The sequence below is a fragment of the Moschus berezovskii genome, chromosome 7 (assembly GCF_049115385.1).
Source record: "Moschus berezovskii isolate FMDL1 chromosome 7, NW_MosBer_1.0, whole genome shotgun sequence".
NCBI lineage: Eukaryota > Metazoa > Chordata > Mammalia > Artiodactyla > Moschidae > Moschus > Moschus berezovskii.
In genome coordinates, this window is record NC_142466.1 from 5,331,147 (window position 1) to 5,358,973 (window position 27,827).

A 27,827-nucleotide genomic window follows, 5' to 3' on the forward strand; every position below is an offset into this window, starting at 1 on the left:
CACCTGGCAATCTTGATTCCAGCTTGTACATCATCCAGCCCAGCATTTTGCATAATGTATCTCCATAACTCTGCCCATTCAAGCACTTAGAGGTCTCCCTTGCCTGGAGTCCTTTTCTTTTTTTTTTTTAATTTATTTTATTGGAGGCAAATTACCTTACATTAATAAATTGGTTGGTTTTGCCATACATTGACACGAATCCGCCCCGGGTGTACATGTGTTCCCTTTCTTGAACCCCCCTCCCACTTCCCCATATCCTCCCTCCAGGTCATCCCCGTGCACCAGCCCCAAGCATCCTGTATCATGTGTCAAACCTGGACTGGTGATTCATTTCACATATGATAATATACATGCTACAATGCCGTTCTCCCCAATCATCCCACCTTTACCCACTCCCACAGAGTCCCAAAGACTGTTCTATATACCTATGTCTCTTTTGCAGTCTCGTATACAGGGTTAAGGTTACCATCTTTCTAAATGCCATATATATGCGTTAGTATACTGTATTGGTGTTTTTCTTTCTGGTTTACTTCACTCTGTATAATAGGCTCCAGTTTCATCCACCTCATTAACTGACTCAAATGCATTCTTTTTGATGGCTGAAAAATACTGCATTGTCTATATGTACCAAAGCTTTCTTATCCATTCATCTGCAGATGGACATCTAGGTTGCTTCCATGTCCTGGCTATTATAAACAGTGCTGCAGTGAACATTGGAGTACATGTGTCTCTTTCAATTCTGGTTTCCTCGGTGTGTGCGCCCAGGAGTGTGATTGCTGGATCATATGGCAGTTCTGTTTCCAGTTTTTTGAGGAATCTCCACACTGTTCTCCATAGTGGCTGTACTAGTTTGCATTCCCACCAACAGTGTAAGAGGGTTCCCTTTTCTCCACACCCTCTCCAGCATTTATTGCATGTAGACTTTTGGATAGCAGCCATTCTGACTGGTGTGAAATGGTATCTCATTGTGGTTTTGATTTGCATTTCTCTGATTATGAGGGATGTTGAGCATTTTTTCATGTGTTTGTTAGCCATCTTTATGTCTTCTTTGGAGAAATGTCTGTTTAGTTCTTTGACCCATTTTTTGATTGGGTCACTTAGTTTTCTGGAATTGAGCTGCAGGAGCTGCTTGTATATTTTGGAGATTAATCCTTTATCAGTTGCTTCATTTGCTATTATTTTCTCCCATTCTGAAGGCTGTCTTTTCACCTTCCTTATAGTTTCCTTTGCTGTGCAGAAGATTTTGATTTTAATTAGGTCCCATTTGTTTATTTTTGCTTTTATTTCCAATATTCTGGGAGGTGGGTCTTGGAGGATCCTGCTGTGATTTATGTCGGAGAGTGTTTTGCCTACGTTCTCCTCTCGGAGTTTTATAGAATCTGGTCTTACATTTAGCTCTCTAATCCATTTTGAGTTTATGTTTGTGTATGGTGTTAGGAAGTGTTCTAGTTTCATTCTTTTACAAGTGGCTGACCAGTTTTCCCAGCACCACTTGTTAAAGAGACTGTCTTTTCTCCATTTTATATTCTTGCCTCCTTTGTTGAAGATAAGGTGTCCATAGGTGCGTGGATTTATCTCTGGGCTTTCTATTTTGTTCCATTGATCTATATTTCTGTCTTTATGCCAGTACCATACTGTCTTGATGACTGTGGCTTTGTAGTAGAGCCTGAAGTCCGGCAGTTTAATTCCTCCAGTTCCATTCTTCTTCTTCAAGATTGCCTTGGCTATTATTTGTTCTAGTTCTGTGAAATATATGGTTGGTAGCTTGATAGGGATTGCATTGAATGTATAAATTACTTTGGGTGGTATACTCATTTTCACAATATTTATTCTTCCAATCCACGAACACGGTATATTTCTCCATCTATTAGTGTCCTCTTTGATTACTTTCACTAGTGTTTTATAGTTTTCTATGTACAAGTCTTGTTTCCTTAGGTAGACATACTCCAAGTATTTAATTCTTTTCGTTGCAACAGTGAATGGAATAGTTTCCTTAATTTCTCTTTCTATTTTCTCATTATTAGTGTATAGGAATGCAAGTATTTCTGTGTGTTGATTTTATATCCTGCAACTTTACGGTATTCATTGATTAGCTCTAGTACTTTTCTGGTAGAGTCTTTAGGGTTTTCTGTGTAGAGGATCATCTCATCAGCGAATAGTGAAATTTTTACTTCTTCTTTTCCAATTTGTATTCCTTTTATGTCTTTTTCTGCTCTGATTGCTGTAGCCAAAACTTCCAGAACTATGTTGAAGAGTAGTGGTGAGAGTGGGCACCCTTGTCTTGTTCCTGACTTTAGGGGAAATGCTTTCAGTTTTTCACCATTGAGGATAATGTTTGCTGTGGGTTTGTCATATATAGCTTTTATTATGTTGAGGTATGTCCCTTCTATTCCCACTTTCTGGAGGGTTTTTTTTTTATCATAAATGGATGTTGAATTTTAGGCTTTCTCTGCATCTATTGAGATAATCATACAATTTTTATTTTTCAGTTTGTTAATGTGTATTACATTGATTGATTTGGATACTACATTGATGCGGATATTGAAGAATCCTTGCATTCCTGGGATAAAGCCCACTTGGTCATGATGTATGATCTTCTTAATGTGTTGTTGGATTCTGATTGCTAGAATTTTGTTAAGGATTTTTGCATCTATGTTCATCAGTGATATTGGCCTGTCGTTCTCTTTTTTTGTGGGGTCCTTACCAGGTTTTGGGATTAGGGTGATGGTGGCCTCATAGAATGAGTTTGGAAGTTTCCCTTCCTCAGCAATTTTCTGGAAGAGTTTGAGTAGAATAGGTGTTAGCTCTTCTCTAAATTTTTGGGAGAATTCAGCAGTGAAGCCGTCTGGACATGGGCTTTTGTTTGCTGGAAGATTTCTGATTACAGCTGCTAGTTCCGTGCTTGTGATGGGTCTGTTCAGATTTTCTATTTCTTCCTGGTTCAGTTTTGGCAAGGTGTACTTTTCTAGGAATTTGTCCATTTCTTCCAGGTTATTCATTTTATTGCCATATAATTGCTGATAGTATTCTCTAATAATCCTTTATATTGCTGTGTTGTCGGTTGTGATCTCTCCATTTTCATTTCTAATTTTATTGATTTGGTTCTTCTCCCTTTGTTTCTTGATGAGTCTGGCTAGTGGTTTGTCAATTTTATTTACCTTCTCAAAGAACCAGCTTTTGGCTTTGTTGATTTTTGCTATGGTCTCTTTTGTTTCTTTTGCATTTATCTCTGCCCTAATTTTTACGATTTCTTTCCTTCTACTAACCCTGGGGTTCTTCATTTCTTCCTTTTCTAGTTTCTTTTCTAGTTTCTCTAGAGTTAGGTTATTTAGTTGACTTTTTTCTTGTTTCTTGAGGTGTGCCTGTATTGCTATGAACTTCCCCCTTAGCACTGCTTTTATAGTGTCCCAGAGGTTTTGGGTTATTGTGTTTTCATTTTCATTCATTTCTATGCATATTTTGATTTCTCTTTTTATTTCTTCTATGATTTGTTCGTTATTCAGCAGCGTGTTGTTCAGCCTCCATATGTTGGCATTTTTTTTAATAGTTTTTCTCCTATAATTGAGATCTAATCTTATTGCATTGTGGTCAGAAAAGATGCTTGGAATGATTTCAGTTTTTTTGAATTTACCAAGGCTAGATTTATGGCCCAGGATGTGATCTATCTTGGAAAAGTTTTCGTGTGCGCTTGAGAAAAAGGGGAAATTCGTTGTTTTGGGGTGAAATGTCCTATAGATATCAATTAGGTCTACCTGGTCTATTGTATCATTTAAAGTTTATGTTTCTTTGTTAATTTTCTGTTTAGTTGATCTATCCATAGATGTGTGTGGGGTATTAAAGTCTCCCACTATTATTGTGTTATTGTTAATTTCTCCTTTCATAATTGTTAGTAATTGTCTTACATATTGCGGTGCTCCTATGTTTGGTGCATAAATATTTATAATTGTTATATCTTCTTCTTGGATTGATCCTTTGACCATTATGTAGTTTCCTTCTTTGTCTCTTTTCACAGCCTTTGTTTTAAAATCTATTTTATCTGATATGAGTATTGCTACTCCTGCTCTCTTTTAGTCTCTATTTGCATGGAATATCTTTTTCCAGCCCTTCACTTTCAGTCTGTATGTGTCCCTCGTTTTGAGGTGGGTCTCTTGTAGACAACATATATGGGGGTCTTGTTTTTGTATCCATTCAGCCAGCCTTTGTCTTTTGGTTGGGGCATTCAACCCATTTACGTTTAAGGTGATTATTGATAAGTATGATCCCGTTGCCATTTTCTTTATTGCTTTGGGTTCGAGTTTATATACCCTTTCTGTGTTTCATGTTTAGAGAAGATCCTTTAGTATTTGTTGGAGAGCTGGTTTGGTGATGCTGAATTCTCTCAGCTTTTGCTTGTCTGTAAAGCTTTTGATTTCTCCTTCATATTTGAATTAGATCCTTGCTGGATACAGTAATCTGGGCTGTAGGTTATTTTCTTTCACTTTAAGTATGTCTTGCCATTCCCTCCTGGCCTGAAGAGTTTCTGCTGAAAGATCAGCTGTTATCCTTATGGGAATCCCCTTGTGGGTTATTTGTTGTTTTTCCCTTGCTGCTTTTAATATTTGTTCTTTGTGTTTGATCTTTGCTAATTTGATTATTATGTGCCTTGGAGTATTTCGCCTTGGGTTTATCCTGTTAGGGACTCTCTGTTTTTCTTGGACTTGGGTGATTATTTCCTTCCCCATTTTAGGGAAATTTTCAACTATTATCTCCTCAAGTATTCTCTCATGGTCTTTCTTTTTGTCTTCTTCTTCTGGGACTCCTATGATTCTAATGATGGGACGTTTAATATTGTCCCATATGTCTCTAATATTGTCCTCATTTCTTTTAATTCTTTTTTCCTCTCTGTTTCATTTATTTCTACAATTCTATCTTCTAGCTAGCTTATTCTGTCTTCTGCCGCCATTATTTTACTATTTGTTCCCTCCAGAGTGTTTCTGATCTCATTTATTTCATTATTCATTGTATATTGACTCTTTTTTATTTCCTCTAATTCCTTATTAAACGTTTCTTGCATCTTCTCAATCCTTTTCTCCAGTTTATTTATCTGTAACTCCATTTTGCTTTCCAGATTTTGAATCATTTTCACAATTAAAATTCGAAATTCTTTATCAGGTAGATTCCCTATATTTTCCCCTTTTGTTTGTGTTGGTGGACATTTATCCTGTTCCTTTACTTGCTGGGTATTTCTCTGCCTCTTCATCTTGTTTATATTGCTGTTTTCAGGGTGGCCTTTCCGTCTTCTGGCAGTTTGTGATGTTCTCTTTATTATGTAGTTACCTCATTGTGTGTGGGGTTGGATGGGTGACTTGTCAATGTTCCCTGGTTAGGGAAGCTTGTGTCGATATTCTGGTGGGTGGAGCTGTATTTCTTCTCTCAAGTGCAATGAAGTGTCCAGTAATGAGTTTGAGATGTCAGTGGGTTTGGAGTGGCTTTGGGCAGCCTGTATATTGAAGCTCAGTGCTATTCTCCTGTGTTGCTGGATAGTTTGCATAGTATGTCTTTCACTGAAACTTGTTGTCCCTTGGGTGGTGCCTGGTTTCAGTGTATGTATGGAGGCATTTGATGAGTACCTATCAGTTAATGTTCTCTGGAACAGGAGATCTCTGGTGTTCTCAGGATTTGGCCTTAAGCCTCTGCCTCTGGTTTTCAGTCTTATTTTTGCAGTAGGCTCAAGGCTTCTCCTTCTGTTACTTCCAAGGCAGTTCCTTCTGTTGAAAAAGCTCTTCTGTTTTCTGGTCTCCTCAGTGTCTAATTCCCGTCCTGACACCAGGATGCTGTGGTGGACCCTTTTTTTTTCCCCCCCGGATCACCTGTTCAGTCCTGTGGAACACAGCTAACACATATCCCTGGCGTCTGTGGGGAGTGCTCGCAGTGTCTCGGCTATACTGGGCATGCTCGCGCTCGAGGCGTGTGTGCTTTCCGTGTTTATGCTGCTCAGGCTCTAGGTTGCTCTGTTGGGATCTTTCCGCAGCTGGCTCTGGGTTGCATGCACTTCCCAGGTCTGACTGGCTCAGGTTCAGGTCCTTGGGTACTCCACATAGGTGCAGACTTGGCTGGGCCTGCGTTTTCTGCCTTCCCCGGTCCTTGCAGCTTAGGTGACCAGGCGTTTGGCGAGCATGGTCGCTGCTACTTACCGCCTTCCCGGTCCCTGCCGCTCTGTTTTCTGAGAGTACAATTGGCGCAGTTTCTCAGGCTGATATTGACCAGCCCGAACCCAAGAAGTCCTGGCCAGCAAGGAATCCTGCATGCAGCTTGGCACAGGAAGCCTTTCTGGGGCCGCGGCTGCCGCTGCCCCTGCCCCTGCCCCTGCCCCAGCGCTGGCTGCCCTTCCCGCCCGTGTCAGTGGGGGCTGGGGGATGGGCCGCCCGCTGCTGGCTCGCTCCGCTCAGTGCCCTGTTCTGTGGGCGGGGCTGGCGGAGTCCTGGGTTGGGGCTTTTCGCAGGCTTTTACTAGCCTTTTCGCCTTTTAGCTGCAGCTTCTGCCTTTCTATTTTAAGTTCGTGCCCTCAGTTTGCCCTGGGGTGTTCAAGCCTGGTTCTCCCTCTAAGCCCTGTCGCCCGCGCCTCCCTGCCCAACCCCCGCCTGCTAGTGGCGGGCGCGGGTGTCTACACCGCTTCTCCGCTGAGAGTTTCCTCTGGGCACTTAGTCTGTGAGTTTTAATTATTTATGTCTTTTGTCTCTCAGTTATGTGGCCCTCCTAGGTTCCACTCGCCAGTGTTTCCAGGTGTTTGGAAACTTCTTTTTTTTTTTAAGCCTCCCTTCTGGGGACGGAGCTCTGTCCCTCCCTCTTTTGTCTCTCTTTTTATCTTTTTATCTATTTCCTACCTCCTTTCTGAAGACTATGGGCTGCTTTTCTGAGTGCCTGATGTCCTCTGCCATTATTCAGAAGTTGTTCTCTGGGATTTACTCTGCTTCAAATGTTCTTTTGCTGATTTTGTCGGGGGAGAAAGTGGTCACCCCGTCCTATTCCTCCGCCATCTTCCTTATCCTTCTGGAGTCCTTTTCTGTTGTTCGGCACATCAGGCACATAGAGGGGCCCCCCTGACTGGGGTCCTACTCTGTAGATTGGTTCGTCAAGCACTTAAAGGGGAGCCCTAGGTGGGGTCCTATTTTGTAGTTCAGTGCATCAGGTGTTTGGTTGTCCAGCCTCTCTTTTAGAGGCTATGGTGATGGCTCCTCTCCCTACACGTGACTCGGTATTACCTTTGTCCCATGGCTGCCTAGCTTTCCTCTGCAGGCATTTCCCACCACAGTCTCCTCCCTCACATCCCCTCAGTCCATCTCTGCACAGTCAGCACCAGCCCTCGCCCTGGGATTGCGCCATGATCCCTTAACTCCAGCTCCCAGCCACTGTGCCTTCTAGGGGACCTGCGTCCCTGTCCAAGGTATGTATGGCTGCGGCAAGGATTGTCTGATTCTCACTCCTTTTAGGCTGCCACAGATCAGCTGTTTCACTGTCAGCCTTTAATGTTTGTCCTCTGACTCAGACAGTTGCCCTAATATGACCTACTTCAGTTTCCCCAGCCACTGAGTCCTAGTAACACTCCTGTTTTTCCCCCAAGTGTCTTGATCCTGTTGAGTTTTGCGTGGTTCTGTATATTCTTTTCCGCTGGTCAGGTACTCCTGTCCACTCTCAGCTGGTGTTCAGCATGCAGTTCTGTGTCTGAAGGTGTATTCCTGATGTATCCGTGGAGAGAGATGTACTCCACGTCCACGTACTCCTCTGCCATCTTGTTCTCTCCTTATACTCAATTCTTTAAGACAGATTTTCCTTACTTGTTTCATGCTTTGCTTTGTTTGGTGCTGATCCTTCTTTAACAGATTGTTTTTAATGTATGTGGCATCCCCTTGAATCTTTTGGAGGACACTTAAACTTATTTTAAAGCTTCCTTTTGTTTCCTACTGTGATTTGGTTATTTGGCAATGAGGTAGATTATATTTTATTTCTTTCCTATATTCTTTTTTTGTGTCTTCCAGTGGTTTTCCTCAAATTCTTTTGATGAATTTTATGTATTTTACATTTACAAATGAGAGGGTAGTTCAGGGATTGTGAAAAGAAATGTCTTCTGGGGCTTCCCAAGTGTTGTCAATGTGAGAAGTGGGGTAAGAATCGGTTTGTATTATCGTTGGAATACATGCTCTTTCTACTGCAGCAGCCACTGTCTACTTAGACAGTTGGTGACATGGCAATTCAGTCCCCATGTTTTGAAACCTTATGTGTTCCTGTGAAATGCTAGAAAATTATATATAGTTTGGTTAAATTTCCTGTGATTTACATATTGACAACCGACTCTCTTGGAAGATAACGTTATGAGTGAAAAAGCATGTTTGTCAATCTGCCACCTATGGTTTAGGCACCTCTGGTAGCCAGAGTATTTTTCTCCAGCTCAGGTGGAAATCCCTGTTCTGTAGTACTGCATGCAAGCACTCCTTTTAGGAGCTCTGAGAGTGTGGATGTTCTGGGATTTCCTCTATAGTACTGAAGTAGTTTCTGAAGTGATGACAGGGTTATATGCCACTCTTGGAAGCCAGAAGTGACCTGGGAGACTATAAATTTTGTATCGCACCTCCATTCAATTCCCCATGTATCCCATTTACATGTCCCACTTCAGAGAACTATACTTGTGATTGTTATCTTGGGGACATATGGAGAGGTCAGCAGCTGTGAGAGCAAGATACCAGGGACTTCTTTTGTAACCTTTTATTAATCTGTTGAATTATGGATGGCATTCTCCTCCAGTTTTGTTTTTTGGTCCCCCTGAATCCTGAAAAATTTACCTAAAAGATCTTTTTCACCTTAACATGTGACTGTTTTTTCAACTCTAAAGGGTTCATAAAGCCTTTTCCCATCTGCTCTGTATCATCCAGAATTGTTTCACTATTCTTCCAAGTAAATAGAAAATGCTGTAAATTAGATTTATATTTTTTTCTATCAGTGATACTTGATGTGGAAGTAGAAAACAGATATGTGTACATTTGAATGTAATGTGTGTGTATAATATATACATATGTGATATACACATATCCACACAGATATTTATTAGTGTCATTGTTCTGGGTGTCAATTCAGTTTTAAGTTTCTAAAGTTTTATTTTCTTTTAAGAGATAAGCAAATGCTGTCATATTTTTTGTTTACTGTATTCCTTTTCAGGAATAAAGGCAGTATCCTTCTTGAAATTTTTGGCATAAAAAGATATTTTAAATTAAAACTTTGATCTTATTTGAGATATTTAATATACTTTGTTAGTTTTTTTAATTTTTAAGTTATAAAATATGATACATTTACAGGAGACTTGGAAAATACTGGAAAAATTTACATATAATTCTACTATATATTACAATTTTTTGTTTTAAGTAGATGACTTAAGACTTTTCGTTGGAGTTTCAATATCAAACCTTCAGAAATTAATAGAATGAATGTACAGAAGCTTCCCAGCTTGTACTTGTGGTAAAGAACCCGCCTGCCAATGCAGGAGATGTGAAAGACTTGGGTTTGATACCTGGGTCGGGAAGATCCCTTGGAGGAGGGCATGGAAACCCACTCCAGTAATCTTGCCTAGAGAATCCCATGGACAGAGGAGCCTGGTGGGCTACAGTCCGTGGAGTAGCACAGATTCGGACACGACTGAAGTGAGTGAGCACTGTACTGCACAGAGAAGTGGAAGAAGATAATAGGCCTGAAAAGCATTATGAACCGATTTGACATAATTAAGATTTATACAGTTTCCACATAATAGTAGGATCCAAATTGTATTCAAGCTCCCATAGACTGTAAATTAGGAGACACTGGAACATATCCAGAGACATAAGACCAGGTGCAGAGATTTCATGGTCTAAAGGTATTGAAATCATACAGACTCTGTTTTCTTATTACTGTGAAGTTATATTAGTGGTCAATATCAAAAGATATTTGAAAATAAACCACATACTTTCAAGTCTAGTGTGACATTTACTAAGAGAAATCTTTGACTTAGCCATTGAACACCTCAATAAAATTAGAAGACTGAGAAAACATAGAGGGTGATTGCAGAGAAGAAAGCATTTAAATGAGAAATTAATATCATAGATACTTTAAAGAATCTCACATATTTGGAAATTAAATGTCTACTTTTAACTGAGGGGTATATCTAAGATGCCATAACAATGAAAACTAGGAAATATTTGTAATAGAATAAAAATAAAAAGAGAATTTACCAGAATTTGTTGCATGTAGCTGGAGCTGTTCACTGCAATTAAACACAATGTGGGGTCTTGAATAAGGTATGAAAACAAATAAGGGGCACTAACGTAGAATTTTGTAAGATTTGAACAAAATCTGTACTTTTGTTAATACTATATCACATGTTAATCTCCTGTTTTTTAAAAGAAAACAGCATAATATTTCTTTATATTCTCAGAATTGTATTAGAAGTTTCAAGCCTCATTCAAAATTATTTTTTAATTATTGCACAGAGAAACCTGGCAGGCTGCAATCCATGGGGTCACAAAGAGTTGTACATGACTGAGTGACTAACACAAACACACATACACAACAATAAATTAAACTTTTAACAGTTAATACTAGATCCCAAAATAGATAAACTATCAAAATTTTGAATGAATATAAATTAGAAGTCTAGCATTCTATTCATACTAAGTCAAATAAGTGGACTCAAAATATCAAATTTTTTAACTAGGCAAAAATTTGTAAGTTTTCTAAAACATATATATATATATATAGTATTATACATACTTTTATGTGTGTGTCTGTGTGTATACAGAAGCTTTTCTACTATGGTAACGGCTTGAGAAAGGACATCAAAAAAGGATAGATGGAGAAATTGGAAAGCATAAACTAAATGAAATGGGAGCACTGAGCATGAAATAGGAAAAAATGAAACACACTAGATAAAAGTGAAAGATTGTAATATAGTCCAGTTGTTTTTAAGCTTGGCTGCTCATTAGAAACACATCTGAAACTTTGTAGGAAAAAAAGCAACAGATGAGCATTTGTAGTTTTCAGAAAATTCCAAGATAATTCTGATATGCATCTGGATTTTAAAAAGTGATTGCAGGTTTTTCTAACAAATGATAGTTTTAGTGATAAAGAATTCTATTATTTTCTGTTAACCTATCATGATACACTTATTGTATTAAGCAAAAATCACGATAGGAAAAGACGTTTATCAAGTTTTTAGTATCAATCAGTTCAGTTCAGTCGCTCAGTCGTGTCCGACTCTCCGCGACCCCATGAATCACAGCACGCCAGGCCTCCCTGTCCATCACCAACTCCCGGAGTACACTCAAACTCATGTCCACAGAGTCGGTGATGCCATCCAGCCATCTCATTCTCTGTCGTCCCCTTCTCCTCCCGCCCCCAACCTTTCCCAGCATCAGAGTCTTTTCCAGTGAGTCAACTCGTCTCATGAGGTGGCCAAAGTATTGGAGTTTCAGCTTTAGCATCAGTCCCTCCAATGAACATCCAGGATTGATCTCATTTAGAATGGACTGGTTGGATCTCCTTGCAGTATAAGGGACTCTCAAGAGTCTTCTCCAACACCACAGTTCAAAAGCATCGATTCTTCGGCGATCAGCTTTCTTCACAGTCCAACTCTCACATCCATACATGACCACGGGAAAAACCATTGCCTTGACTAGACGGACCTTGGTCTGCAAAGTAATGTCTCTGCTTTTTAATATACTATCAAGGTTGGTCATAACTTTAATAGCCAGACACAAATAGAAGATAATTACAGTTGCAAGCCGTAATGGAAACACAATTAACCTAAAAATACTAAATAATTACATACAATTTGGAGTTAAGTAGAGTGATGTGTTAAATAGAGGTTCATACATGCACATGTTTTTATCTGCCCAGCCAGTCTGTGTCTTTTGGTTGGTGCATTCAATCCCTTATCATTTAAGGTAATTATTGATGTATATGATCCTATGACAAACCTACGCAATGTGTTGAAAAGCCGAAACATCACTCTGCCTACAAAGGTCCGTATGATCAAGGCTCTGGTCTTCCCAGTGGTCACATAGAGTTGTCAGAATTGGACCTTAAAGAAGGGAGAGCGCCAAAGAACTGATGCCTTTGAGCTGTGGTGCTGGAGAAGACTCCTGAGAGTCCCTTGGACAACAAAGAGATCAAACCAGTCAGTCTTCAAGGAAATCAACCCTGAATACTCATTGAAAGGACTGATGCCGAAGCTAAAGCTTCAGTATTTTGGTCACGTGATGTGAAGAGCTGACTTATTTAAAATAAGTCCCTGATACTGGAAAAGATTGAGGACAGAAGGAGAAGAGGGCATCAGAGGATGAGATGGCTGGATGGCATGACTGATGCAGTGGACACGAACTTGGGGAAACTGGGAGATGGTGAGGGCCATGGAGGCCTGGCATGCTGCAGTTCATGGGGTTGCAAAGAGTTGGACATGACTGGCCGACTGAACAACAGCATGATTGTCTGGGGTTTATTTTGTGTTGGTCTTTTCCTTCTGTTTCCTGCCTAGAGAAAAGTTCCCTTAGCATTGGTTGTAAAGCTGGTATGGTGCTGCTGATTTCTTTTGCTTGTCTGGAAAGCTTTTGATTTCTTCATCAAATCTCAGGGAGAGTCTTGCTGGGTAGAGTATTCTTGGTTGTAGGTTTTTCTCTCATCACTTTAAATATATCGTGCCATTCCCTTCTGGCTTGTACAGTTTCTGTTGAGAAACCAGCCTATAACCTTGTGCGGGCTCCCTTGTATGTTATTTGTTAGTTTATCCTTGTTGCTTTTAATATTTTATCTTTGTTTTTAATTTTTGTCATATTGATTGTTGTGTGTCTCAGTGGTTTCCTCCTTGGGTTTATCCTGCCTTAGACTCTGTGTGCTGCTTGGACTTGACGATTTCCTTTCCCATGTTAAGAAAGTTTTCAGCTAATGTTTCTTCAAATATTTTCTTGGGTCCTTTCTCTCTCTCTTCTCCTTCTGGGACACCTATAATGTGAATGTTGTGGGTTTATTGTTGTCCCAAAGGTCTCTTCATTCTTTTTTCTGTAGTCTGTTCTGTGGCAGTGATTTTGACCATTCTGTCCTGCAGGTCATCTATCCATTTCCCTGCCTCAGTTATTTGGCTATTGGTTCCTTCTAGTTTATTGTTCATCTCTGTTCTTTTGTTCTTCAGTTCTTCCAGGTCTTTGACAAACACTTCCTGCATCTTCTCCATTGTTTTCCCAAGATCCTGTATCATCTTCATTATCATTATTCGGAATTCTTTCTCTGGAAGGTTCAGTTCACTTTCTCACTTATGTCTGACTCTTTGTGACCCCCATGAACTGCAGCACGCCAGGCCTCCTTGCCTATCTTCATTTAGTTGTTTTTCTGGTGTTTTATCTTTCTGCTTTTTCATGCTGATTAACTTATATGCAGAGTACATCATGAGGAACGCTGGGCTGGAGGAAGCACAAGCTGGAATCAAGATTGCTGGGAGAAATATCAATAATCTCAGATATGCAGATGACACGACCCTTATGGCAGAAAGTGAAGAGGAACTCAAAAGCCTCTTGATGAAAGTGAAAGAGGAGAGTGAAAAGTTGGCTTGAAGCTCAACATTCAGAAAACGAAGATCACGGCATCTGGTCCCATCACTTCATGGGAAATAGATGGAAAACAGTGGAAACAGTGTCAGACTTTTTTTTTTTTTTTTTGGGGCTCCAAAATCACTGCAGATGCTGATTGCAGCCATGAAATTAAAAGACGCTTACTCCTTGGAAGGAAAGTTATGACCAACCTTGATAGTCTATTAAAAAGCAGAGACATTACTTTGCCAACAATGGTCCGTCTAGTCAAGGCTATGGTTTTTCCCGTGGTCATGTATGGATGTGAGAGTTGGACTGTGAAGAAGGCTGATCGCTGAAGAATTGATGCTTTTGAACTGTGGTATTGGAGAAGACTCTTGAGAGTCCCTTGTACCGCAAGGAGATCCAACCAGTCCATTCTAAGGGAGATCGATCCTGGGTGTTCATTGGAAGGACTGATGCTAAAGCTGAAACTGCAATACTTTGGCCACCTCATGTGACGAGTTGACTCACTGGAAAAGACTGATGCTGGGAAAGGTTGGGGGCAGGAGGAGAAGGGACGACAGAGAATGAAATGGCTGGATGGCATCACCAACTCTGTGGACATGAGTTTGAGTGAACTCCGGGAGTTGGTGATGGACAGGGAGGCCTGGCGTGCTGTGATTCATGGGGTCCCTGAGAGTCGGACACGACTGAGCAACTGAACTGAACTGAACTGAACTGAACTTCCTGTAATGTAGTTTTTCTTCTAGCAACTGTGGAATTGTGGTTATTCTTGCTTCTTCTGTCTACCCTCTGATGGAGTTGACTAAGAGACTTGTGTAAGCTTCCTGATGGGATAGACTGGTGGGGAAAACTGGGTCTTGCTATGGTGGGCAGGGCCATGCTCAGTAAAACTTTTAATTCAGTTGTCTGCTGATGGTGGTAGAGTTGTGCTCCTTCCCTGTTTGTTTTTTAGCCTGAGGCTAGCCACCTCTCTGGTAGGGTTAGTGGCAACCCCCAGGAGGACTTATATCAAGGGTCCACTTCCACTGCTGCTGCCAGTGCCCCCATCCCCACGATGAGCCCCTGCTGACCCGCAGCCCCACAGGAGGCCCTCCAGCACTAGCAGGTAGGTCTGGTTCGGCCTCAGTGGGGCCCCTACGTCCTTTCCCTAGGCCTCAGTGCACACAGGGTTTTGTTTGTGCCCACTAGGGGTGGAGTCTGTTTCCCCCAGTCCTGTGGAGGCCCTGTAATCAAATCCTGCTGGTCTTCAAAGTCAGAATCCCTGGGGGTTCCCAGTTCCTTTGCCAGGTCCCAGGTTGGGAAGCCTGACGTGGAGTTCTGAAACTTCACAACAGTGAGTGAACTTCCTTGGTATTACTGTTGCCAGTTTGTGGGTCACCCACCTGACAGGTTTAGGATTTGATTTTATCATAACTGAGCCTTTCCTGGCATCTCATTGTGGCTTCTTCTTTATCTTTCAATATGGAATATCTTTTTTTGGTGTTTTCCCATGTCCTCCTGTCGATGGTTTTTCAACAGCTAGTTGCAATTTTGGTGCTCTCACAGAAGAAGTTGCATGCTGGTCTTTCTACTCCACCATCTTGACCTGAAAGTCAGTATACTTTTAAAAAACAAATTAATTAAAATTATTATTATTATTTTTGGCTGTGCTGAGTCTTTGTTTCTATGCAGGCTTTTTCTAGATGCAGTGTGCCAGCTTCTCATTACAGCAGCATCTGTTGTTGCAGAGCACGGGCTCTAGAGCATGCAGGCTTCAGTAGTTGTGGCATGTGGGCTCAGTAGTTGTGGCACACAGGCTTAGTTTCCTGAGAGCATGTGGAATCTCCTGGATCAGGCATCAAACCCAGGTCCCCTGCATTGGCAGGTGGATTCTCAACCACTGAACCACCAGAAAAGTCCTAGCACTAAGTTTGTTGTGAAAACAGTTACTGTCTTTTGTAGTATAATTATTTATATACTGAAAAAGTTTTTGAATTTGAGAAGTTTGGAAAAGTTTGCTGTTTTCTTTATAGCTGCTTTATTTTATAAAGGTTTATTTCTTAGCTTAGTAGAAAAGAAATTACTGACTTGTTTTGTTTTACTTATTTCTTTAATATAACTACGATTTCATTATCTTTTTTTAATAGGAAAAAGAAAAGTTTTAAAATGCACATATTGAAAAATTTTAGAGGAACTGCCTGCATCATTGATTTATTACCCAGAAACAGTTTCTCATACTGCCAGAAATTCCATTGCCCTGCCATTCCTGCTGCTCAGTCAGTCATATCTAATTCCTTTAGAGCTATGTGTTTTAATGTGCAGTTCAGCATATCCATGCTCTGTCATTCATACATGGATATGTTGTTGTTGTTTGGTTTTTCAGTTGTGTCCTGCTCTTTGGGACGCCATGGACTGCAGCACACAAGGCCTCCCTGTCCTTCACTTTTGCACACACTCATGTCCATTGAGTCGACGATACCGTCCAACCCCTTCTTCTCCTGCCCTCAGTCTTTCCCAGCATCAGTCTGTCTCAATGAGTCAGCTCTTTGTATCAGGTGGCCAAAGTATTGGAGTTTAAGCTTCAGCATCAGTCCTTCCGATGAATATTTAGGGTTGATTTCCTTTAAGATTGACATGGATATGGTCTTGCCAAATTGAAGAGTTAATTTCTTAATCCTAGATACATTACCTGCACAAGTGAATGCATATTTGGATCATCTTGAATGTAGAACTGTTCTAGGGGAGACCAGAGGTCTGCAAGGTGAGGATGAAGCTGGGGGCAGCAGAAGTGAACAGAATTACTGTCCCTTTGACAGAATGAAGGCAGTCCTGGAGTTACGGTGTAGTGTTCACCAGTGCTCCCCCAACCCTATTTTTTTCTACTGGCAAAAACTGTGAGGAAACCCATAGACAAGGGGAATTTGAAATCATTTCTATGGATACATCTTAATTTCATTTTTTGTAAAACCTGTGGAGATAAACTGTCTAAAGTTAGAGGCTAGTCAGTCTATCCTTCCCCGTTTTTGTAATTCATGGGACTTCAGGTACATAGAAATAGATTAGTCATAACTGTCTTCATGATACGTAGATTTGTTTCACTCATGGAGTGAAACATTTAATTAAACATTCATTCCCCCATTTGTTTTATCCTTCTTATTTTGTTTTTAAAGTTTATTGCTGCAACATAGATTTTAAGGATGTGTTGAATACCGGTGAACCCATGCATAACCCAATAACAATTTATTTCTATGTCCTCTTTGCCTCTCTTTCCCTACTCCCCATCCACATAGATAACTACAATTCTGAATTTTTTTGTCATTTGCTTAATTATTTTCTGGATTTAGATCACATTATTATATATATCGGAGAAGGCAATGGCAAGCCACTCCAGTACTATTGCCTAGAAAATCCCATGGATGGAGGAGCCTGGTAGGCTGCAGTCCATGGGGTCGTTACGGGTTGGACACGACTGAGCGACTTCACTTTCACTTTTCACTTTCACACATTGGAGAAGGAAATGGCAACCCACTCCAGTGTTCTTACCTGGAGAATCCCAGGGATGGGGTAGCCTGGTGGGCTTCTGTCTATGGGATCACACAAAGTCGGACACGACTGAAGTGACTTAGTAGCAGCAGCAGCAGCATTATATATATAAACACACGGCCGTGTCCATGTTATTTGATTCTGGTTATTTTTGAACTTCTAAAAAGGGCATAATGTATAACATTCATGTTGTCTTCTGGGGCTTCCTTTTTTCTATTGTGCACTGTCAGTGTAATGTATGAATATTTGTTTCTAGTTTTTCCATTGTTTATACACCGCTGCTATAAACATTCTTGTACATGTCTTGATGTTCATGTGCTTGATTTTCTTTTTCTGGTTAAACATTATGGGATCATAGTTTATGCAAAAGTTCAGTTTATCCATTTTTATCTAGTTGCATTTAGTTGCTTTTAACTTCATTAGAAAGTTTTGTTAAATTATATTGTGATGGTTGTCATAGCAGCTTGAGTTTTTTTAAAAAAATCAAAATTGGTGAATTTTTTTGTAGCCATTTTAATATTGAAGATGGAAGGAAAAAAGCAACATTTTTTTGACATATTATGCTTTACTATTTCAAGAAAGGTAAAAACATAAATGAAACACAGAAAAAAAAGACTTGAGCAGTATATGGAAAAGGTGCTGTGACTGTTGAATGTATCAGAAGTGGCTTGCCAAGTTTCATACTGGAGATTTCTTGCTGGATGGTACTCCAAAGTCACTGTTAACCACGTGGGAGAGAGCCAACATACTCAAAATATCCAAGCCAGGCATTGAAAATCATTTACACCACCTTGGTTATGTCAGTCACTTTGATGTTTGAGTTCTATATAAGTTAAGCAAAAAAAACCCTTCTTGACTGTATTTTCACACAGGATTCTTTACTTAAATATAACGAAAATGTATCAGTTTTTAAAATTGTGGTGGACAATGAAAAGTAGATACTGAACAATAAAGTGAAATGGAAAAGATTGCTGGGCAAATGAAATGAACTACCACCAACCGTACTGAAGGCTGGTCTTCATCCAAAGAAGGTGATGGGCTCTATATGGAAAGCCAGACAATTAATTCCAATAAGTACTGGGTCCATTGAGACCTACTGAAAGCACACAATGAAAAGCATCCAAAATTAGTCAACAGAAAATGCATAATCTTCCATCAGGATAATGCATGTTTCTTTGATGACCAGGCAAAATTTGTTATAACTTGGCTGGGAAGTTCTGATTCATCCACTGTATTCACCAGACATTGCACTTTTAGATTTCTACTTATTTCAGTCGATACAAAATTCTCTTAATGGATAAAAATTTGAATTCCCTGAAAGACTGTAGAAGCCACCTAGAACAGTTCTTTGCTCAAAAAGATAAGAAGTCTTGGCAAGATCGAATTACGAAGTTGCCTGGAAAATGGCAGAAGATAAGTGGAACAAAATGGTGAAGACCGTATTCAGTAAAGTTCTTGGCAAAATGAAACAGGTGTCTTTTATTTTTACTTAAAAACTGAAGGAATTTTTTTGGCCAACCCAGTATGCATGAAGTGATCCTTGGGTTCCAAATCCTGTGACTCAGAATGATTCTGTCTAAAATTTGGTTTTAGGCTACACTTTTTTTGCCTTTTAACTGGTATATTAACTCTATGTGAATTCAATTACCTCATTATTTTTTTCTATGTACTTCATTTCTAAGTTGTCATTTTGTTCTTTTATGCCTTCATTTGCATTGAATAGTTCAGCTAATTTTTTTACTCCATTCCTATTGTTTTTGTGGTTTCTGTAGCATTGCATGTAAACTTGTCAAAGTCTACTATTAATATCTTTAATTTTATATAATATTAACATGCTGTTGTTCAGTTGTTGAGTCATGCCGCCTCTTTGCAATGCCATGGACTGCAGCACGCCAGGCCTCCCTGTCTCTCACTATCTCCCACGGTTTGCCCAAGTTCATTTCCATTGAATCAGTGATGCTGTCCAGCCAGCTCGCTCTCTGCCTCCCTCTCCTCCTGCCTTCCATCTTTCCCGGCATCAGGGTCGTTTCCTGCGAGTCAGCTCTTTGCCTCAGGTGGCTAGAGGATTGGCGCTCCAGCTTCAGTGTCAGTCCTTCCAATGAGTATTCAGGGCTGATTTCCTTAAAGATTCCTTTAGGATGTCCTGCATATTAGCATAAATGAGGTAAATGGATATTATTAACTATTTTGTTCTTGTTGTTTAGTCACAAAGAGTTGTTCACCTCTTTGTTACCACTTGGACTTCATAGCCCACCAGGCTCCTCTGCCATGGGATTTAGCAGGCGAGAATGAATACTGGAGTGGGTTGTCATTTCCTTCTCTTAAGTTTTTTTTTTTTTTTTTTTACTTCAAACTTTTTATTTGTATTGGCATATAACCAACTGATTCACAATGTTGTGGTAGTTTCAGGTGAATAGTGCAAGGATTCAGCCACAGATAAACATGTGTCCATTCTCCCTCAAACCTTCCTCCCATGCAGGCAAGCACATTGAGCAGAGTTCTATGTGCTGTACAACAGGTCTTTGTAGGCTATCCATTTTACATGGTCATGTACACATTGCTTTATGTAAAATCCAGTTCGATATTTTACTTCTGTGTAATTGAAAATAAAAACTGTAAGACCTGTTATTTTTGTCTTGTAGCATCCCTGTTCCATGATCTTTATTTTATTTTGCATCTTGAACCTTAATTATACCTCCATCATTTTCCTTCTCCTGGAAGTATTTTTTTTAAATATATATTAGTGGAGTCTATACGTTTATAAGCTCATTACTATAAGTTAGTAAACTTGTTTTTGCCAAATCGAAAAATGTGGATACTTGCCTTTGTATCAGAGGACATTTTAACTGGGTATCCAATTTTAGGTTGGCGTTTGTTTTATTTTTCTTAACTATACTGATGCATGCTCCTTGTCTCAGTTCAAAAATGTCAGTCTTAACTGTTGTTCCTTTGAAAGCAATTTGTTATTTCTGTTTTAAAGAATTTTTTAAGGTTATCTATAATTTTAATTTGATTGCAAATGTGGATTTCTTTTTATACTGCTTAAAATTCGATTGGTTGCTTTAATCTCTTCATTGATGTCTGTCATTGATTCAAGTACATTCTCAGTCATTGGCTTCTAAAATATTGTCTCTGTCTCACTGTTATTACTAGACTAGTTTAAATTGTTAGACTTTCTTATTGGATCCTCTGTGTCTCTTACTTTCTCTCTTGAGTGAGTGAATGAGTGAGTGAAGTCACTCAGTCGTGTCTGACTCTTTGCGACCCCATGGACTGTAGCCTACCAGGCTCCTCGGTCCATGGAATTGTCCAGGCAAGAATACTGAAGTGGGTTGCCATTTCCTTTTCCAGGGGATCTTCCCGACCCAGGGATCAAACCCAGGTCTCCTACATTGTAGGCAGACGCTTTATCATCTTAGCTACCAGGGAAACCCTGTCTATATTTCTCTGCTGCATTCTGGATAACTTCTCTTGACCTACCTTTGGTTCAGTTATTCTCTCTTAAACTGTGTTTAATCTTGTTAAACATACCCATTGAGTTTTTAATTTAATTTTTCTGTTCTAGACTGTCTTTTTGTTCTTTTCCTCTGCTACAAAGTTTCAAGCTTACTTATATGTCTTGTAACACAGTAAGCATGCTGATTTTGAAGTCTGTTAAATAATTCCAAAACATGAGGTCTTTGAGTGTTTGTTATGTATTGTTTGCTATTTTCTTGTTCATGGTGCCTTATTTACTTTTGTATCTGATTATCTTTGATTATGTCCTTGTCATTATATTTGAGAAAGTATGTGTATGGTTGATGTGAAGCCTGGGTGATGATGGCCTTTTCAGAAATAACTTTAGATTTTTTTCTTCTAAACATCTGGAGAGGCTACCAGTCTAGATCAGTATAATCCAAATTTAAGGTTTGAGGTTTCCTGGACAATGTACGTGACATGAAGCTGGGCTGCAGGTTCATAATAGAGTTTGAGTAAATCTTTGCAGTACATCCTTTAAATTGTTCGTGCTTTTGTAGCAAAAGCAACTGAATTCTGGGCATACCTTTTTAGGTTCTTTATTTAGATTTCTGCCTCACTATCTTGTTACCTTTTCATACTTTTAAGGCATTTTCCATATTTCATTATTCCTTAATATTTTTCATTCTAGGGTTTAGTTACCTAGTCTGCCATTAACAAGAGGCAGAAATTTTTCCCTTCCATTTACTTTAGATTTTTTTCTTGATGTTTGTTTGCTTTTTGTAGGTTCTACATGAAACATTTCCTCAACACACATTCCTCATGAATGGTCTCATTCAGGGTGTAAAGGTAAGAACAATTTTTGTTTGGTACGCAACAAACCAAAGCCAGGAGTCCTTGATAGCTTAACTCTGGAAGTTAAAATAGGACTCTGGAAAACTATTACCATTTGTAAATTTTGTAAATCAAATTTTTAGTTGAATTATTAAAGTCAAAATAAAATACAATCCAAATCCATAAGGCACTGCTTTATTTTTATTAACATGTACAGAGCAGAATATGAAGGGTATAATTATGTGAACTTTTAATTCCTCTATTAACAGAATAAAACCAGTCTTCAAAGTCGGTCAAATATTAATGTTTTCTTTTGAGGTAGACTTTGAGATTGAAGAAGGAGTCATCAAGATTTAGTTGGATGTTAAGTCTTACGGCAAGGCTGGTGTTCTAGACACAACTTTCTGAGCTCTCAACCACTTGACATAATTAGCCTTAATTCATTGTTTAAATTTTAATGTGATATTTGTCAGAAAAACTTATAAATAAGGGGTTAAAATATAATTCTGAGATCCAGTCCCAATTTGTATAAAGTATATGTGTTCAGCATCTAATTTGTTCTTTTCAACTTAGGTAATATCAGTCTACATAATTGTACGTTTTGTTGAATAGCACACTTAAAATTATACCATACTACTTTGCCAAATTCAGTCAGTGGAATTTGCTGAATGCATAGCTTTGAGCAACATTAATTGTAATGAATACTATTTATTCTTTGCCTATTTTCAAAAAGAATTTGAGAATGCTTACAATAATAACATAAGTAAAACAGGACAATTTAAATAAAGTAAAGTAAGACATTTTTAATACTTATTGAGAGGAGGAATATTATCAAGAATCTGGTGTGTTTTTATTTAAGCACTAGTTTGTGAGCAGTTTTATCTACATGATCAGAAGAAAAACTAAATGAGAGAGGGCATTGATTACAAATACTACATAAGTTTATCATTATAGTGGATTGTTTGAAAGTTACTCTGTAAATTTTTTTCTTTTATCATGTGGAGCTAATAAAATCTATTTTAGTCTGGTTCTACAGAATAAAACCAACTTGGTCCGTGACTGAAAGCCAAGTGGCATGCTTATCATACTTTCACTTAGAGATACCCACAATATTATTGTAAAAAAACATAGAACAAAAGGTGTTTAAGTTGATTCAAGGGTGTGGACCAGGACTTCTTTAACTTCAGTTCAGTTCAGTTCAGTCGCTCAGTCGTGTCCGACTCTCCGCGACCCCATGAATCACAGCATGCCAGGCCTCCCTGTCCATCACCAACTCCCGGAGTTCACTCAAACTCATGTCCACAGAATCCGTGATGCCATCCAGCCATCTCATTCTCGGTCGTCCCCTTCTCCTCCCACCCCCAACCTTTCCCAGCATCAGAGTCTTTTCCAGTTAGTCAACTCGTCGCATGAGGTGGCCAAAGTATTGCAGTTTCAGCTTTAGCATCAGCCCTTCCAATGAACTTCAGCAACTACTAAACTTCAATTTATTGAACTTAAGGAGTTACATGTTTTCGTAACTGGCTGTTGTTTCTCAGATGAGGATATATTGAGAGAACCCTACAGCCAAGCATACCTCTATTAAAATGTCTTAATATGGATATGAGCACAGTGGAACAAATATGGCTTTATATTGCTTTAGCTTTTCAAATTTCTGTTCTGTAGCTTATTAACGGTTACCTTAGTCATTTAATTTAATCTTCCCTTCATTGGAAAGCGATGAGAAAGATAAAAGATCTCTTATAGGGTGATTATGAGGATTCAATGAGCTAGTATATGTAAAACTATTAACAATCTACATTCATATGTTAAATACTTAGTAAATGTTGCAAAGAAAAATAAAGAACAGAAACTGTTAGAAAGAAAGCTTGATGACCATTTTTCTCACCAATTTGGGGAAAGATTTTCTTTTTTAGAATAAGAATTATTCATAAATGAAAAGATTAAATCATTTACATCAATCTTTAAATTTTGGTAAGTCAAAGCCACCATCATCAAACTTCAAATACAAATGATAAAATGTTATTTATGATAGAAGGAGGAATACATAAAAGCATTCTCGAAGTAAAACTGAAGGAAAGTGACTAATAATATCCCAGAAGGGCAGAGAAGGATGTAAGCTGGCAGTTTACAAAAGATGTCAATGTGAAAATAACTTTATCACTGTTAAGAAATGAGTCCCAAATTAAATAAGATAATATTTTTTCATGCACATTGGTAAAGAATTTTAAACTGACAAGAACTAGTTCAATCTGTGGTAAATTGTGTCCCTTTCACTATTGGTGAGAGGATAAATTGGTGGCTTTTCTGGAAGGCAGCATTTTAAGAGTTAAAAAAATATTCACATATTTTGACAAAGTAATTCCTTTTCTAGAAATTTGTTCTTCTCAAATTGAGTTATTCAGAGATGCGGCTAAAGGACTGTTTGTAATAGTAAACATGTAGAAACTTTTAAAATTCCTTAAAATTAGAAGAATAGATATGTGTGGTATAGCCATATAATATAATATAGTATGGTTTCATTTTTATTTTGACCAAAATAAATGTAAGTAAGCAGAGGGGGAAATGATTAAAAAGGAATCACCTGAAGTTTGAAAGGCTGTAGATTTATGGATGATTTTTAATTTCTTCCTTATATATTTTGTTCATCTTTGTAGATTTTCTAGTTAACTTTCACTTTGTAAGTTTACTATCATAATTCATGGAAGAAAAGTTTTAGATTTGGAGTGAGCATCAATAAAGTATATAAGAGTAACCAGTTCTGTTTTATGAATTCTCCAGTTGGTTGGGGGGGGCAGTGTTTGTTTGTGGTTTTGGGTTTTGGTTATTGCAGCAGCTTTATTGAGATATAATTCACCTACCATGCAAGTCATCCATTTAAAGTGTATGTATGGTTTTTTCATTATACTCAGGGTCGTGCAGCCATCAACACAGTCAATTTTATCACATTTTCATTGCTCCAAAAAGAAATGCTGTACTCCTCATTCCTCCCTAACTTCATTAGTGTTTAGCAAGCACAAATCTACCTTCTGTCTCTATTGGTTTGTCTATTCTGGACATTTCACATAAATGGAATATACAATATGGTCTTTTATGACTGACTTTTCTTATGGTGTTTTCAGAGTTCACCTGTAGTACTTATTAGTACTTTATTCTTTTTATGGCCAAACAATATTTCATTCTGTATCCATACCACAGTTTAGCAGTTGATAGACATTTGGGATTGTTTCTGGTTTTTTATATTATTATATATAATGCTGCTCTGAACATTTGTATACAAATTTTGATATGGACATTGTTTTCACTTTATCATAGGTACATTGCTAGGAGTAGAATTTCTGGGTCATACAGTAATTTGAGTTTCTAAAAATTGTGTTTTCAGATTAACTTCTTTCTTAACCCTGTTTCTGACAAGTAATTTATGTTCCTAGACTTCTGACAGATAAGTGGCTCAAGCCAGGGACAATTTCTTTTTTCTTTCTATACTTACTCCCTTAATGATGACATCAGACTTAAGACTTTAACTCTCAAATAAGTATCTTCCTAGACCTTGGGCTGGAACTTTAGACTTTGTATATTCAGTTGCCTAATTGACATCTCTACTTACTTGCATAATAAGTGTTTGAAAGTTAACAGCTCCAAAACTAAGTTCCTGGTCTTCCCTTCCAGCCTGACCAACTCACAGATCTTCCTGATATTAGTTACTTGTCATGCTATTCTTGCTTATGCCAAAATTCCTGGAATCAGTCTTCTTTCTTGTCCATACATATCCCAAACCCAATCCATCAGCAAATTCTGTGATTCTACTTCAAAACAGAACCATCATCAAAACTCTACTTGTTCCCTTTTCAGTGCTATGTGTACTATGCTTAGTGGCTCAGTCGTGTTTGACTCTTTGCAACCTGATGGACTGTAGCCCACCAGTCTTCTCTGTCCATGGGATTCTCCAGACAAGAATACTGGATTGGGTAGCTGTGCCCTTCTCCAGAGGATCTTCCTGACCCAGGGATCAAACCCAGGTCTCCTACATTGCAGATGGACTCTTTACCATCTGAGCCACAAGGGAAGTCCAAGAATACTGGAGTGAGTAGCCTATCTGTTCTCCAGGGGAACTTCCCAACCCAGGGATCGAACCAAGGTCTCCTGCATTGCAGGTGTATTCTTTACCAACTGAGCTACCAGGGAAGCTCTTTGGTAGAGATCATGATAAAATATAAACCAGTTTGTGGCATTCTTCCTCTCTTTCATATACACACACAAACACACACACATGTGTGTGTATGTATATATATTTGTATATGTTTATATATATATAGGCTGTGCCAAGCAGCGTGTGGAATCTTAGTTTCCTGACCAAGGACTGAACCTTTGTCCCCTGGATTGGAGGCACAGAGTCTTAGCCACTGGACCTCTGGGAAGTCCCTGTGGCGCTCTTCTTAACCAACCCAACCTAAACCCCATTTTCCCTTGACAGCATCCTTCTGCTCTGTTCCACTTCCTACTGACCTTGCTGCAGCCACAACTTCCTCAGCCTATTTCTGCCTGAGGGCTCTGCAGATACTGTTTTTTTCTGCTTGCTTTTCCCAGGTTTTGACAGGCTTTACTCCCTAAACCTCAGCTCCTCACCTGGATATTATTTTTTTAGTGAAGGCTTCTCTGACTGCCATCTTGAGTAATGTATCCAGTTCTCATCACCTCTTAATCCTCTTCCTCTGCTTTTTCTCCAAAGCATTATCTCTGCTTTGACATGCAGTATATTTTGCTTTATCTTTATCTTGTTATTGTGTTCTCCTCACTCCTCCTCTTTTAGACTGAAAGTTTCTTAAAGACGTGGACTTTTGTCCACTTTGCTCACTGCTATCCCCAGCATAGTTCTTAGCACTCAGCTTCCCTGGTGGCTCAGATGGTAAAGAGTCCACCTGCCAACGCAGGATATGTGGGTTTGATCCCTGGGTCTGTAAGATCCCCTGAAGAAGGAAATGGCAACACTCTCCAGTATTCTTGCCTGGAGAATCCCATGGGCAGAGGAGCATGGTGGGCCACAGTCCATGGGGTCACCAAAGAGTTGGGCACAACTTAGCAACTAAACAACAACAAATACTGTTGAATTAAAAGTTCTTCCAGTCTTTTTTCTAGTCCTTTTGATAAAGTCAAGATCCAGCTTACTTAGAGACTGTAACTATGTTTCTTTTTTCCCTTATATCAGCATTTATTAATTATACCTAATTATACCATACTAATTTCCCCATGACATTAAAACTACATGAAATACAAGCAGCCCTCTCTTTGCATGTTGTAGTACACACAAATTTCAGTTGCCACAGTTCAGTTAAATAGCGTAAGTCTGCCAACACACAATTCAGATTTCCATTACCATGTGTATTAATTGTGAGTAGTTGCATAAAATATTAACAGCTGCTAACTCCTCGGTCCACAAAGCACTATGTAAATAACAGATGCACATCATAACCCGTTGTGACATTTCAAAGTACTGGTGACCTGGTCACTGTGCTTCTCTTAGTTCATGAGTGTACAGCAAAACGTGTTGTGTCGCCTCTTTGATCCTATGACATGTTAGAATCTGATCCAGACCTAGAAAGGCATATGACAATTTTCCAGTTATAGAAGATATGTGCATCATATATTATAAGAGTTTCAAAGAAGACAAGCGCTAGTCTTATGACTCTTAATGTTTTTTTTACAAAGAACATTTTAATTATTGCTTTAAATTACAGTGTACTAAATAAATACTAGTTTTTCTGTTTCCTTCACTAGACATTTATAAGTGATAGTAAAAGAGTTTTCAGTGTTCTGACAAAAATTTCTGAAAGTCAAAGAATAAATCAGTTTTTCCCATTGATTAAAATAACATGATTTCAGCTTGCAGTCATTTCTTTCAGTTCTATACTACCATGCAAAGTAAAAACTATGTGTATTGTTTGCCATGGTTATATGATACTCCATTGTATGAATATTCCACAATTTGTTTATCCATTTCCCTGTATAAGTGGTTTCTAATTGCAAAATATTGAAGATAATTCTGAGTAAATTTTTAAAATAAATCTTTAAATATTTTTACTGTTTTCTTAGAAATAGAGTTGTAAAATTATAACTAGTGAGTAGAAAAGTGGGCATTTTAAAAAATCTTGAATATATAGTACCACATTATCTCCTAGAGCAATTGTGCCATTTCACACTCCCATCAGCAGTATGTATATCTGTTTTTCCATGCTCTAATACTAGTATTACTTTTCAGATCTTTACCAATTTGATAGCTTGAGAATGATGTCTCACTGTAATTTTATTTGTATTTCTTTGATTACAAGTGAGGTTAGGTATTTTTGCATTATTTGCTGGCTAATTTTATGAAGTGCCTTCAAGTTCTTTATTTTTCTAATAAAGATTGTTCAATTCTTAATGTTTCAATGATAA

The 27,827-nt window shown here is 38.6% G+C and overlaps 1 protein-coding gene across 1 annotated transcript in view; it reads left to right on the forward strand.

The window, feature by feature from the left end:
- SLC71A2 (solute carrier family 71 member 2) overlaps positions 1–27,827 on the forward strand; it is a 142,223-nt gene that overhangs the window by 69,812 nt on the left and 44,584 nt on the right. Inside the window, 1 exon segment of the mRNA XM_055427984.2 lies at positions 21,348–21,410. Coding sequence (XP_055283959.2) covers positions 21,348–21,410 — 63 coding nt within the window.